This window comes from Coregonus lavaretus, assembly GCF_964263955.1.
Source record: "Coregonus lavaretus genome assembly, chromosome: 6".
In the NCBI taxonomy this organism is placed as follows: Eukaryota; Metazoa; Chordata; class Actinopteri; order Salmoniformes; family Salmonidae; genus Coregonus; species Coregonus lavaretus.
Genome location: NC_139993.1, coordinates 65,821,433 through 65,838,390, shown reverse-complemented (window position 1 = coordinate 65,838,390; position 16,958 = coordinate 65,821,433). Strand labels below are relative to the sequence as shown.

The window sequence follows — 16,958 nt, the reverse complement described above, 5'->3', positions numbered from 1 at the left end:
GGAAAGTATTCAGACCCCGTAAAGCCCAGCTCTGTGGAGTGTACGGCTTAAAGTGGTCCTATGGACAGATACTCCAGTCTCCGCTGTGGAGCTTTGCAGCTCCTTCAGGGTTATCTTTGGTCTCTTTGTTGCCTCTCTGATTAATGCCCTCTTTGCCTGGTCCGTGAGTTTTGGTGGGCCCTCTCTTGGCAGGTTTGTTGTGGTGCCTTATTCTTTCCATTTTTTAATAATAGATTTAATGGTGCTCCGTGGGATGTTCAATCTGTACTTCTCCAAACCTTTGTCCCTGACCTGTTTGGAGAGCTCCTTGGTCTTCATGGTGCCGCTTGCTTGATGGTGCCCCTTGCTTAGTGGTGTTGCAGACTCTGGGGCCTTTCAGAACAGGTGTATATATACTGAGATCATGTGACAGATCAGGTGACACCTTAGATTGCACACAGGTGGACTTTTATTTAACTAATTATGTGACTTCTGAAGGTAATTCGTTGCACCAGATCTTATTTAGGGGCTTCATATCAAATACATATGCACGCACCACTTTTCCGTTAAATAAGTAATTTTTTTTCATTTCACTTCACCAATTAGGACTATTTTGTGTATGTCCATTACATGAAATCCAGATAAAAAATCTATTTAAATTACAGGTTGTAATGCAACAAAATAGGGAAAAAAAACGCCAAGGGGGATGAATACTTTGGCAAGGCGCTGTACATATCCTTTAAAATATATATATTTCCCTTTAGTACTTTCTAAAATGTAAATGTACAAATGTTAGAATTTTTCTTCCGTTTTGACATTTTAGAGTATTTTGTGTAGATCGTTGACAAAAATATCACAATTAAATCAATTTTCAGGGCAGCACTATTGTTTTCAATGTAGCTTTGATCTAACGATGATTTCCTGTGTTCTAACTTCCTTCTCAGAATTTAGACTTTCAGGCACTTGAAGAAACGACCGAGTATGACGGAGGCTACAGCAAGGATTGTCGCGTTATTAAGTAAAAAAAACTATATTAAGTTTTAAAAAAAACTATATTACGTTTTTTTTTAAACATGCGTTTTGATGTAATTTATTACCATGTTGTGACATTGATTTCTATATTGCTATACATACATCTCTTTCAATTTCTCTCTTGAATAATAGATCTGCATATATTGCTTTCATTATGTTACATTATCCCTTTACTTATTTAATACAATTTTATATATGCTGAACAAAAATATAAACACAACGTGCAACAATTTCAAGATTTGACTGAGTTACAGTTCATATAAGGAAACCAATCAATTGAAATAAATTCATTCAGCCCTAATCCATGGATTTCACATGACTGGGCAGGGGCACAGCCATGGGTGGGCCTAGGCCCACCTACTTGGGAGCCAGGCCCACCCACTGGGAAGCCAGGCCCAGCCAATGATAATTCGTTTTTACCCACTAAAGGGCTTTATTACAGACAGAAATACTCCTCAGTTTCATCAGCTCTCCACCTCAGACGATACCGCAGGTGAAGAAGCCTGATGTGGAGGTCCTGTGTAATGATCATGCTGTTTAATCAGCTTCTTGATATGCCACACCTGTCAGGTGGATGGATTATCTTGGCAAAGGAGAAATGCTCACTAACAGGGATGTAGGGGCGGCAGGTAGCTTAGTGGTTAAGAGCGTTGTGCCAGTAACCGTAAGGTCGCTGGTTCTAATCCCAGAGCCGACTAGGTGAAAAATCTGTCGATGTGCCCTTGAGCAAGGCACTTAACCCTAATTGCTCATGTAAGTCGCTCTGGATAAGAGCGTCTGCTAAATGACAAAAAAAAAAAAAATTAAAAAAAAAAATTAAAAAATTTGTGCACAACATTTTAGAGAAATAAGCTTTTCGTGCGTATGGAAGATTTCTGGAATTTTTTGTTTCAGCTCATGAAAACATGGGACCCAAGACTGTTGCGTTTTATATTTTTGTTCAGTATGTATACACAACATTACATATACAACATTCCACAGGCCACAATCAACAGCCTGATCAACTCTATGTGAAGGAGATGTCGCGCTGCATGAGGCGAATTGTGATACTGACTGGTTTTCTAATCCACGGCCCTAACCGACAGATACATATCAACATTCCCAGTCATGTGAAATCCATAGAGCCTAATGAATTCATTTTCAATTGACTGATTTCCTTATGAGCTGTAACTCTGTAAAGTCTTTGAAATTGCTGCATGTTGCATTTATATTTTTGTTCAGTGTATATGCACTACATGACCAAAAGTATGTGGACACCTGCTTGTCGAACATCTCATTCATATATATATATATATATATATATATATATATATATATATATATATATATATATATATATATATATATATATATATACAAAGTATGTGGACACCCCTTCAAATGTGTTTGTCCACATACTTTTGGCCATTTCATGTGTGTCATACTGAAGATGCTGCTGTTTCTTGTTAGAAACGGTAGAATACAGATTCCATATACACTACCAGTCACAAGTTTGGACACACCTACTCATTCAAGGGTTTTTCTTTATTTTTACTATTTTCTACATTGTAGAATAATAGTGAAGACATCAAAACTATTAAATACCACATATGGAATCATGTAGTAACCAAAAAACTGTTAAACAAATCAAAATATAGTTTATATTTGAGATTCTTCAAAGTAGCCACCCTTTGCCTTGATGACAGCTTTGCACACTTGGCATTCTCTCAACCAGCTTCATGAGGTAGTCACTTGGAATGCATTTCAATTAACAGGTGTACCTTGTTAAAAGTTAATTTGTGGAATTTCTTTCCTTCTTAATGCGTTTGAGCCAATCAGTTGTGTTGTGACAAGGTAGGGGTGGTATACAGAAGATAGCCCTATTTGGTAAAATACCAAGTCTGTATTATGGCAAGAACAGCTCAAATAAGCAAAGAGAAAAGACAGTCCATTACTTTAAGACATGAAGGTCAGTCAATGCGGAACATTTCAAGAACTTTGAAAGTTTCTTCAAGTGCAGTCGCAAAAACCATCAAGCGCTATGATGAAACTGGCTCTCATGAGGACCGCCACAGAAAAGGAAGACCCAGAGTTACCTCTGCTGCAGAGGATAAGTTCATTAGCGTTAACTGATCCTCAGATTGCAGGCCAAATAAATGCTTCACAGAGTTCAAGTAACAGACACATCTCAACATCTACTGTTCAGAGGAGACTGTGTGAATCAGGCTTTCATGGTTGAATTGCTGCAAAGAAACCACTACTAAAGGACACCAATGAGAAGAGACTTGCTTGGGCCAAGAAACACGAGCAATGGACATTAGACCGGTGGAAATCTGTCCTTTGGTCTGATGAGTCCAAATTTGAGATTTTTGGTTCGAACAGCCGTGTCTTTGTGAGACACAGAGTAGGTGAACGGATGTTCGCCGCATGTGTGGTTCCCACCGTGAAGCATGGAGGTGTGATGGTGTGGGGATGCTTTGCTGGTGACACTGTCAGTGATTTATTTAGAATTCAAGGCACACTTAACCAGCATGGCTACCCCAGCATTCTGCAGCGATACGCCATCCCATCTGGTTTGCGCTTAGTGTGACTATCATTTGTTTTTCAACAGGATAATGACCCAAAACACACCTCCAGGCTGTGTAAGGGCTATTTGACCAAGAAGGAGAGTGATGGAGGGCTGCATCAGATGACCTGGCCTCCACAATCACCCAACCTCAACCCAATTGAGATGTTTTGGGATGAGTTGAACCGCAGAGTGAAGGAAAAGCAGCCAACAAGTGCTCAGCATATGTGGGAACTCCTTTAAGACCGTTGGAAAAGCATTCCTCATGAAGCTGCTTGATAGAATGCCAAGAATGTGCAAAGCTGTCATCAAGGCCAAAGGGTGGCTACTTTGAAGAATCTAAAATATAATATATATTTTGATTTCTTTTAACACTTTTTTGGTTACTACATGATTCCATATGTGTTATTTCATAGTTGATGTCTTCACTATTATTCTACAATTCTACTTTTCTACAATGTAGAAAATAGTAAAAATAAAGAAAAACCCTTGAATGAGTAGGTGTGTCCAAACTTTTGATTGGTACTGTGTGTGTGTGTATATGTATGTGTATGTGTATATATATATATATATATATATATATATATATATATATATATATATATATATATATATATATATATATATATATATATATATATATATATATATATATATACACACACACACACACAGTGGGGAGAACAAGTATTTGATACACTGCCGAATTTGCAGGTTTTCCTACTTACAAAGCATGTAGAGGTCTGTAATTTTTATCATAGGTACACTTCAACTGTGAGAGACGGAATCTAAAAAGAAAATCCAGAAAATCACATTGTATGATTTTTAAGTAATTAATTTGCATTTTATTGCGTGACATAAGTATTTGATCACCTACCAACCAGTAAGAATTCCGGCTCTCACAGACCTGTTAGTTTTTCTTTAAGAAGCCCTCCTGTTCTCCACTCATTACCTGTATTAACTGCACCTGTTTGAACTCGTTACCTGTATAAAAGACACCTGTCCACACACTCAATCAAACAGACTCCAACCTCTCCACAATGGCCAAGACCAGAGAGCTGTGTAAGGACATCAGGGATAAAATTGTAGACCTGCACAAGGCTAAGATGGGCTACAGGACAATAGGCAAGCAGCTTGGTGAGAAGGCAACAACTGTTGGCGCAATTATTAGAAAATGGAAGAAGTTCAAGATGACGGTCAATCACCCTCGGTCTGGGGCTCCATGCAAGATCTCAACTCGTGGGGCATCAATGATCATGAGGAAGGTGAGGGATCAGCACAGAACTACACGGCAGGACCTGGTCAATGACCTGAAGAGAGCTGGGACCACAGTCTCAAAGAAAACCATTAGTAACACACTACGCCGTCATGGATTAAAATCCTGCAGCGCACGCAATGTCCCCTTGCTCAAGCCAGCGCATGTCCAGGCCCGTCTGAAGTTTGCCAATGACCATCTGGATGATCCAGAGGAGGAAAGGGAGAAGGTCATGTGGTCTGATGAGACAAAAATAGAGCTTTTTGGTCTAAACTCCACTTGCCGTCTTTGGAGGAAGAAGAAGGATGAGTACAACCCCAAGAATACCATCCCAACCGTGAAGCATGGAGGTGGAAACATCATTCTTTGGGGATGCTTTTCTGCAAAGGGGACAGGACGACTGCACCGTATTGAGGGGAGGATGGATGGGGCCATGTATCGCGAGATCTTGGCCAACAACCTCCTTCCTTCAGTAAGAGCATTGAAGATGGGTCGTGGCTGGGTCTTCCAGCATGACAACGACCTGAAACACACAGCCAGGGCAACTAAGGAGTGGCTCCGTAAGAAGCATCTCAAGGTCCTGGAGTGGCCTAGCCAGTCTCCAGACCTGAACCCAATAGAAAATCTTTGGAGGGAGCTGAAAGTCCGTATTGTCCAGCGACAGCCCCGAAACCTGAAGGATCTGGGGAAGGTTTGTATGGAGGAGTGGGCCAAAATCCCTGCTGCAGTGTGTGCAAACCTGGTCAAGACCTACAGGAAACGTATGATCTCTGTAATTGCAAACAAAGGTTTCTGTACCAAATATTAAGTTCTGCTTTTCTGATATAGCAAATACTTATGTCATGCAATAAAATGCAAATTAATTACTTAAAAATCATACAATGTGATTTTCTGGATTTTTGTTTTAGATTCCGTCTCTCACAGTTGAAGTGTACCTATGATAAAAATTACAGACCTCTACATGCTTTGTAAGTAGGAAAACCTGCAAAATTGGCAGTGTATCAAATACTTGTTCTCCCCACTGTATATGTGTGTATGTATATATGTATGTGTACATGTATACACACACACACAGTACCAATCAAAAGTTTGGACACACCTACTCATTCAAGGGTTTTTCTTTATTTTTACTATTTTCTACATTGTAGAATAATGCATGCATACATTACCAAAAAATGACAGTTGTTTTCCTTTATTTCCCACTCATAGAGACTTCTGGGAGACGGTGCACTCGTTTGGTGAGGAGGATAAGAGGCTGTTCCTCCAGTTTACTACAGGGACCGACAGAGCACCAGTAGGAGGGCTGGGCAAGCTGAAGATGATCATCGCCAAGAACGGCCCCGACACAGACAGGTGAGACCAGCGCTGTGTTCTAACCTCACTAACCTTACTCAATTTACCTCACAAATAGTATGTAGTATGCTTATTGGTCATAGTACGGATATAGTTAGTATGCCAAATGTTCCCGGATGGAAGTAGCTAGCAAGCTAGCCAACGTTAGCCAGTCAGCTTGGGTGCTTGACTGCCGTTGTGAGGTCAGAAACGTCGGATCAACCCTACTCCTCGGCCAGAGCGTCCACTGTGCGCTCTGAAACGCTCCGAGAGCGAAACGCTCTGAATTTACGAATGGACAATCTAACAACGCTCTGGATTTACGAACGCCTAGAGCGCACTCTGGCACGCCAGATTTACCAACACACCCGAAATCGTAAAATGTCTAGCTAGTCATTTGTTATGCTAACAAGTTAGCAAGAGGTTGCGTAGCAACAGCATCAACTTCCGGTAGACAGGCAAAGCGCACACTCAACTTGAAACGATACCGTTCGTTTACAGTATACTAAAATGAACTAATAGTATGTAGTATATACTCATTAAGTATGTAGTATACAGTATGTTAGTATGGTTATTCAAACACAGCTCAGGCCTTGGGTCCCACATGGCACCCTGTTCCCTATATGGTGCACGACCAGAGTCGCATGGGCCCACATCCTATTCCATGGATAGTGCACTACTTTTGACCCATTGGGTATATATAGGGAATAGGGTGCCATTTGGGACGTACCCTAATCCATATACAGTGTATTGTGAAAGTATTCAGACCCCTTTACTTTTTCCACATTTTGTTACGTTACAGCCTTATTCTAAAATTGATTAAATTGTAATTGTTCCTCATCAATCTACACACAATAGCCCATAATGACAAAACAAAAACAGGTTTTTTGAATTTTTTCAAACGTATTAAAAATAGAAAACTGAAATATTATATTTACATAAGTATTCAGACCCTTTACTCTACTTTGTTGAAGCACCATTGGCAGCGATTACAGTCTCAAGTCTTCTTGGGTATGACGCTACACGCTTGGCACACCTGTATTTGAGTTTCTCCCATTCTTCTCTGCAGATCCTCTCAAGCTCTGTCAGGTTGGATGGGGAGCATCGCTGCACAACTATTTTCAGGTCTCTCCATAGATGTTCGATTGGGTTCAAGTCCGGGCTCTGGCTGGGCCACTCAAGGACATTCAGAGACTTGTCCCGAAGCCACTGCTGCGTTGTCTTGGCTGTGTGCTTAGGGTTGTTGTCCTGTTGGAAGGTGAACCTTCGCCCCAGTCTGAGGTCCTGAGCGCTCTGGAGCAGGTTTTCATCAAGGATCTCTCTGTACTTTGCTCCGTTCATCTTTCCCACGATCCTGACTAGTCTCCCAGTCCCTGCCGCTGAAAAACATCCCCACAGCATGATGCTGCCACCACCATGCTTCACCGTAGGGATGGTGCCAGGTTTCCTCCAGACGTGACGCTTGGCGTTCAGGCCAAAGAGTTCAATCTTGGTTTCATCAGACCAGATAATCTTGGTCTTTAGATGCCTTTTGGCAAACTCCAAGCGGGCTGTCATGTGCCTTTTACTGAGGAGTGGCTTCCGTCTGGCCACTCTACCATAAAGGCCTGATTGGTGGAGTGCTACAGAGATGGTTGTCCTTCTGGAAGGTTCTCTCATCTCCACAGAGGAAGTCTGGAGCTCTGTCAGAGTGACCATCGGGTTCTCGGTCACCTCCCTGACCAAGGCCCTTCTCCCCCGATTTCTCAGTTTGGCCGGGCGGCCAGCTCTAGGAAGATTCTTGGTGGTTCCAAACTTCTTCCATTTAAGAATGATGGAGGCCACTGTGTTCTTGGGAACCTTCAATGCTGCAGACATTCTTTGGTACCCTTCCCCAGATCTGTGCCTCGACACAATCCTGACTCGGAGCTCTATGGACAATTCCTTCAACCTCATGGCTTGTTTTTTGTCTGACATACACTGTCAACTGTGGGACCTTATATAGACAGGTGTGTGCCTTTCCAAATCATGTCCAATCAATTGAATTTACCACAGGTGGACTCCAAGTTGTAGAAACATCTCAAGAATGATCAATGGAAACAGGAAGCACCTGAGCTCAATTTCGAGTCTCATAGCAAAGGGTCTGAACACTTATGTAGATAATGTATAAAGTAACAAAATGTGGAAAAGGTCAAGGGGTCTGAATACTTTCCGAAAGCACTGTATAGTGCGCTCCTTTTGACCATGGTCCACTCTGGGGAATATATAATATATACCATATGGAATAGGGAAGGGATCATCTACTAGAGCAGAACAACTAGAGCAGAGATCATCTACTAGATTAGAACAACTAGAGCAGAGATCATCTACTAGATTAGAACAACTAGAGCAGAGATCATCTACTAGATTAGAACAACTAGAGCAGAGATCATCTACTAGATTAGAACAACTAGAGCAGAGATCATCTACTAGATTAGAACAACTAGAGCAGAGATCATCTACTAGATTAGAACAACTAGAGCAGAGATCATCTACTAGAGCAGAACAACTAGAGCAGAGATCATCTACTAGATTAGAACAACTAGAGCAGAGATCATCTACTAGATTAGAACAACTAGAGCAGGGATCATCTACTAGATTAGAACAACTAGAGCAGAGATCATCTACTAGAGCAGAACAACTAGAGCAGAGATCATCTACTAGATTAGAACAACTAGAGCAGAGATCATCTACTAGATTAGAACAACTAGAGCAGGGATCATCTACTAGATTAGAACAACTAGAGCAGAGATCATCTACTAGATTAGAACAACTAGAGCAGAGATCATCTACTAGATTAGAACAACTAGAGCAGAGATCATCTACTAGATTAGAACAACTAGAGCAGAGATCATCTACTAGATTAGAACAACTAGAGCAGAGATCATCAACTAGATTAGAACAACTAGAGCAGAGATCATCTACTAGATTAGAACAACTAGAGCAGAGATCATCTACTAGAGCAGAGATCATCTACTAGATTAGAACAACTAGAGCAGAGATCATCTACTAGATTAGAACAACTAGAGCAGGGATCATCAACTAGATTAGAACAACTAGAGCAGAGATCATCTACTAGATTAGAACAACTAGAGCAGAGATCATCTACTAGATTAGAACAACTAGAGCAGGGATCATCTACTAGATTAGAACAACTAGAGCAGAGATCATCTACTAGATTAGAACAACTAGAGCAGAGATCATCTACTAGATTAGAACAACTAGAGCAGAGATCATCTACTAGATTAGAACAACTAGAGCAGAGATCATCTACTAGATTAGAACAACTAGAGCAGAGATCATCTACTAGATTAGAACAACTAGAGCAGAGATCATCTACTAGATTAGAACAACTAGAGCAGGGATCATCAACTAGATTAGAACAACTAGAGCAGAGATCATCTACTAGATTAGAACAACTAGAGCAGAGATCATCTACTAGATTAGAACAACTAGAGCAGAGATCATCTACTAGATTAGAACAACTAGAGCAGAGATCATCTACTAGATTAGAACAACTAGAGCAGAGATCATCTACTAGATTAGAACAACTAGAGCAGAGATCATCTACTAGATTAGAACAACTAGAGCAGAGATCATCTACTAGATTAGAACAACTAGAGCAGAGATCATCTACTAGATTAGAACAACTAGAGCAGGGATCATCAACTAGATTAGAACAACTAGAGCAGAGATCATCTACTAGATTAGAACAACTAGAGCAGAGATCATCTACTAGATTAGAACAACTAGAGCAGAGATCATCTACTAGATTAGAACTAGAGCAGAGATCATCTACTAGATTAGAACAACTAGAGCAGAGATCATCTACTAGAGCAGAGATCATCAACTAGATTAGAACAACTAGAGCAGAGATCATCTACTAGATTAGAACAACTAGAGCAGAGATCATCTACTAGAGCAGAGATCATCAACTAGATTAGAACAACTAGAGCAGAGATCATCTACTAGATTAGAACAACTAGAGCAGAGATCATCTACTAGATTAGAACAACTAGAGCAGAGATCATCTACTAGAGCAGAGATCATCTACTAGATTAGAACAACTAGAGCAGAGATCATCTACTAGATTAGAACAACTAGAGCAGAGATCATCAACTAGATTAGAACAACTAGAGCAGAGATCATCTACTAGATTAGAACAACTAGAGCAGAGATCATCAACTAGATTAGAACAACTAGAGCAGGGATCATCAACTAGATTAGAACAACTAGAGCAGAGATCATCTACTAGATTAGAACAACTAGAGCAGAGATCATCAACTAGATTAGAACAACTAGAGCAGGGATCATCTACTAGATTAGAACAACTAGAGCAGGGATCATCTACTAGATTAGAACAACTAGAGCAGAGATCATCTACTAGATTAGAACAACTAGAGCAGGGATCATCTACTAGATTAGAACAACTAGAGCAGAGATCATCTACTAGAGCAGAGATCATCAACTAGATTAGAACAACTAGAGCAGGGATCATCTACTAGATTAGAACAACTAGAGCAGAGATCATCTACTAGAGCAGAGATCATCTACTAGAGCAGAGATCATCAACTAGATTAGAACAACTAGAGCAGGGATCATCTACTAGATTAGAACAACTAGAGCAGAGATAATCTACTAGAGCAGAGATCATCTACTAGAGCAGAGATCATCAACTACATTAGAACAACTAGAGCAGGGATCATCTACTAGATTAGAACAACTAGAGCAGGGATCATCTACTAGATTAGAACAACTAGAGCAGAGATCATCTACTAGATTAGAACAACTAGAGCAGAGATCATCTACTAGATTAGAACAACTAGAGCAGAGATCATCTACTAGATTAGAACAACTAGAGCAGAGATCATCTACTAGATTAGAACAACTAGAGCAGAGATCATCTACTAGATTAGAACAACTAGAGCAGAGATCATCTACTACATTAGAACAACTAGAGCAGGGATCATCTACTAGATTAGAACTAGAGCAGAGATCATCTACTAGAGCAGAACAACTAGAGCAGAGATCATCTACTAGATTAGAACAACTAGAGCAGAGATCATCAACTAGATTATAACAACTAGAGCAGGGATCATCTACTAGATTAGAACAACTAGAGCAGAGATCATCAACTAGATTAGAACAACTAGAGCAGGGATCATCTACTAGATTAGAACAACTAGAGCAGAGATCATCAACTAGATTAGAACAACTAGAGCAGGGATCATCTACTAGATTAGAACAACTAGAGCAGAGATCATCTACTAGATTAGAACAACTAGAGCAGAGATCATCTACTAGATTAGAACAACTAGAGCAGAGATCATCAACTAGATTAGAACAACTAGAGCAGAGATCATCTACTAGATTAGAACAACTAGAGCAGGGATCATCTACTAGATTAGAACAACTAGAGCAGAGATCATCTACTAGATTAGAACAACTAGAGCAGAGATCATCTACTAGAGCAGATATCATCTACTAGATTAGAACAACTAGAGCAGAGATCATCTACTAGATTAGAACAACTAGAGCAGAGATCATCTACTAGATTAGAACAACTAGAGCAGAGATCATCTACTAGATTAGAACAACTAGAGCAGAGATCATCTACTAGATTAGAACAACTAGAGCAGAGATCATCTACTAGATTAGAACAACTAGAGCAGGGATCATCTACTAGATTAGAACAACTAGAGCAGGGATCATCTACTAGATTAGAACAACTAGAGCAGAGATCATCTACTAGATTAGAACAACTAGAGCAGAGATCATCTACTAGATTAGAACAACTAGAGCAGAGATCATCTACTAGATTAGAACAACTAGAGCAGGGATCATCTACTAGATTAGAACAACTAGAGCAGAGATCATCTACTAGATTAGAACAACTAGAGCAGAGATCATCTACTAGATTAGAACAACTAGAGCAGAGATCATCTACTAGATTAGAACAACTAGAGCAGAGATCATCTACTAGATTAGAACAACTAGAGCAGAGATCATCTACTAGATTAGAACAACTAGAGCAGAGATCATCAACTAGATTAGAACAACTAGAGCAGAGATCATCTACTAGATTAGAACAACTAGAGCAGAGATCATCTACTAGATTAGAACAACTAGAGCAGAGATCATCTACTAGAGCAGAGATCATCAACTAGATTAGAACAACTAGAGCAGGGATCATCTACTAGATTAGAACAACTAGAGCAGGGATCATCTACTAGATTAGAACAACTAGAGCAGAGATCATCTACTAGATTAGAACAACTAGAGCAGAGATCATCTACTAGAGCAGAGATCATCTACTAGAGCAGAGATCATCAACTAGATTAGAACAACTAGAGCAGGGATCATCTACTAGATTAGAACAACTAGAGCAGAGATCATCTACTAGATTAGAACAACTAGAGCAGAGATCATCTACTAGATTAGAACAACTAGAGCAGAGATCATCTACTAGATTAGAACAACTAGAGCAGAGATCATCAACTAGATTAGAACAACTAGAGCAGAGATCATCTACTAGATTAGAACAACTAGAGCAGAGATCATCTACTAGATTAGAACAACTAGAGCAGAGATCATCTACTAGAGCAGAGATCATCAACTAGATTAGAACAACTAGAGCAGGGATCATCTACTAGATTAGAACAACTAGAGCAGGGATAATCTACTAGATTAGAACAACTAGAGCAGAGATCATCTACTAGATTAGAACAACTAGAGCAGAGATCATCTACTAGAGCAGAGATCATCTACTAGAGCAGAGATCATCAACTAGATTAGAACAACTAGAGCAGGGATCATCTACTAGATTAGAACAACTAGAGCAGAGATCATCTACTAGATTAGAACAACTAGAGCAGAGATCATCTACTAGATTAGAACAACTAGAGCAGAGATCATCTACTAGAGCAGAGATCATCTACTAGAGCAGAGATCATCAACTAGATTAGAACAACTAGAGCAGGGATCATCTACTAGATTAGAACAACTAGAGCAGAGATAATCTACTAGAGCAGAGATCATCTACTAGAGCAGAGATCATTAACTACATTAGAACAACTAGAGCAGGGATCATCTACTAGATTAGAACAACTAGAGCAGGGATCATCTACTAGATTAGAACAACTAGAGCAGAGATCATCTACTAGATTAGAACAACTAGAGCAGAGATCATCTACTAGATTAGAACAACTAGAGCAGAGATCATCTACTAGATTAGAACAACTAGAGCAGAGATCATCTACTAGATTAGAACAACTAGAGCAGAGATCATCTACTAGATTAGAACAACTAGAGCAGAGATCATCTACTAGATTAGAACAACTAGAGCAGAGATCATCTACTAGATTAGAACAACTAGAGCAGAGATCATCAACTAGATTAGAACAACTAGAGCAGAGATCATCTACTAGATTAGAACAACTAGAGCAGGGATCATCTACTAGATTAGAACAACTAGAGCAGGGATCATCTACTAGATTAGAACAACTAGAGCAGGGATCATCTACTAGATTAGAACAACTAGAGCAGAGATCATCTACTAGATTAGAACAACTAGAGCAGAGATCATCTACTAGAGCAGAACAACTAGAGCAGAGATCATCTACTAGATTAGAACAACTAGAGCAGAGATCATCAACTAGATTAGAACAACTAGAGCAGAGATCATCTACTAGATTAGAACAACTAGAGCAGGGATCATCTACTAGATTAGAACAACTAGAGCAGAGATCATCTACTAGATTAGAACAACTAGAGCAGAGATCATCTACTAGATTAGAACAACTAGAGCAGGGATCATCTACTAGATTAGAACAACTAGAGCAGAGATCATCTACTAGATTAGAACAACTAGAGCAGAGATCATCTACTAGATTAGAACAACTAGAGCAGAGATCATCTACTAGATTAGAACAACTAGAGCAGGGATCATCTACTAGATTAGAACAACTAGAGCAGAGATCATCTACTAGATTAGAACAACTAGAGCAGAGATCATCTACTAGAGCAGAGATCATCTACTAGATTAGAACAACTAGAGCAGAGATCATCTACTAGAGCAGAGATCATCTACTAGATTAGAACAACTAGAGCAGAGATCATCTACTAGATTAGAACAACTAGAGCAGATATCATCTACTAGATTAGAACAACTAGAGCAGAGATCATCTACTAGATTAGAACAACTAGAGCAGAGATCATCTACTAGATTAGAACAACTAGAGCAGAGATCATCTACTAGATTAGAACAACTAGAGCAGGCATCATCTACTAGATTAGAACAACTAGAGCAGAGATCATCTACTAGATTAGAACAACTAGAGCAGAGATCATCTACTAGATTAGAACAACTAGAGCAGAGATCATCTACTAGATTAGAACAACTAGAGCAGGGATCATCAACTAGATTAGAACAACTAGAGCAGAGATCATCTACTAGATTAGAACAACTAGAGCAGAGATCATCTACTAGATTAGAACAACTAGAGCAGAGATCATCTACTAGATTAGAACAACTAGAGCAGAGATCATCTACTAGAGCAGAGATCATCAACTAGATTAGAACAACTAGAGCAGAGATCATCTACTAGAGCAGAGATCATCTACTAGATTAGAACAACTAGAGCAGAGATCATCTACTAGATTAGAACAACTAGAGCAGAGATCATCTACTAGATTAGAACAACTAGAGCAGAGATCATCTACTAGATTAGAACAACTAGAGCAGAGATCATCTACTAGATTAGAACAACTAGAGCAGAGATCATCTACTAGAGCAGAGATCATCTACTAGATTAGAACAACTAGAGCAGAGATCATCTACTAGATTAGAACAACTAGAGCAGAGATCATCTACTAGATTAGAACAACTAGAGCAGAGATCATCTACTAGATTAGAACAACTAGAGCAGAGATCATCTACTAGAGCAGAGATCATCAACTAGATTAGAACAACTAGAGCAGAGATCATCTACTAGATTAGAACAACTAGAGCAGAGATCATCTACTAGAGCAGAGATCATCAACTAGATTAGAACAACTAGAGCAGAGATCATCTACTAGATTAGAACAACTAGAGCAGAGATCATCTACTAGATTAGAACAACTAGAGCAGAGATCATCTACTAGATTAGAACAACTAGAGCAGAGATCATCTACTAGAGCAGAGATCATCTACTAGATTAGAACAACTAGAGCAGAGATCATCTACTAGATTAGAACAACTAGAGCAGAGATCATCTACTAGATTAGAACAACTAGAGCAGAGATCATCTACTAGAGCAGAGATCATCAACTAGATTAGAACAACTAGAGCAGAGATCATCTACTAGATTAGAACAACTAGAGCAGAGATCATCTACTAGAGCAGAGATCATCAACTAGATTAGAACAACTAGAGCAGAGATCATCTACTAGATTAGAACAACTAGAGCAGAGATCATCTACTAGATTAGAACAACTAGAGCAGAGATCATCTACTAGAGCAGAGATCATCAACTAGATTAGAACAACTAGAGCAGAGATCATCTACTAGATTAGAACAACTAGAGCAGAGATCATCTACTAGAGCAGAGATCATCAACTAGATTAGAACAACTAGAGCAGAGATCATCTACTAGATTAGAACAACTAGAGCAGAGATCATCTACTAGATTAGAACAACTAGAGCAGAGATCATCTACTAGATTAGAACAACTAGAGCAGAGATCATCTACTAGAGCAGAGATCATCTACTAGATTAGAACAACTAGAGCAGAGATCATCTACTAGATTAGAACAACTAGAGCAGAGATCATCTACTAGATTAGAACAACTAGAGCAGAGATCATCTACTAGAGCAGAGATCATCAACTAGATTAGAACAACTAGAGCAGAGATCATCTACTAGATTAGAACAACTAGAGCAGAGATCATCTACTAGAGCAGAGATCATCAACTAGATTAGAACAACTAGAGCAGAGATCATCTACTAGATTAGAACAACTAGAGCAGAGATCATCTACTAGATTAGAACAACTAGAGCAGAGATCATCTACTAGAGCAGAGATCATCTACTAGATTAGAACAACTAGAGCAGAGATCATCTACTAGATTAGAACAACTAGAGCAGAGATCATCAACTAGATTAGAACAACTAGAGCAGAGATCATCTACTAGATTAGAACAACTAGAGCAGAGATCATCTACTAGATTAGAACAACTAGAGCAGAGATCATCAACTAGATTAGAACAACTAGAGCAGAGATCATCTACTAGATTAGAACAACTAGAGCAGAGATCATCTACTAGATTAGAACAACTAGAGCAGAGGATCATCTACTAGATTAGAACAACTAGAGCAGAGATCATCTACTAGATTAGAACAACTAGAGCAGAGATCATCTACTAGATTAGAACAACTAGAGCAGAGATCATCTACTAGATTAGAACAACTAGAGCAGGAGATCATCTACTAGAGCAGAGATCATCAACTAGATTAGAACAACTAGAGCAGGGATCATCTACTAGATTAGAACAACTAGAGCAGAGATCATCTACTAGAGCAGAGATCATCTACTAGAGCAGAGATCATCAACTAGATTAGAACAACTAGAGCAGGGATCATCTACTAGATTAGAACAACTAGAGCAGAGATCATCTACTAGATTAGAACAACTAGAGCAGAGATCATCTACTAGATTAGAACAACTAGAGCAGAGATCATCTACTAGCAGAATCTATAGCAGAGATCATCAACTACATTAGAACAACTAGAGCAGGATCATCTACTAGATTAGAACA

At 39.4% G+C, this 16,958-nt stretch overlaps 1 protein-coding gene across 5 annotated transcripts in view; it reads left to right on the top strand.

Annotated features, from left to right (window-relative positions):
• Positions 1–16,958, top strand: part of LOC311131656 (ubiquitin-protein ligase E3A-like) — a 57,006-nt gene that overhangs the window by 24,713 nt on the left and 15,335 nt on the right. For all 5 annotated transcript variants that reach the window (XM_084164765.1, XM_084164767.1, XM_084164764.1 and 2 more), the window contains 2 exons: positions 924–997; positions 6,021–6,164. In XM_084164765.1, the coding sequence (XP_084020891.1) occupies positions 924–997; positions 6,021–6,164 (218 nt within the window). The remainder of the gene's footprint in view (positions 1–923; positions 998–6,020; positions 6,165–16,958) is intronic.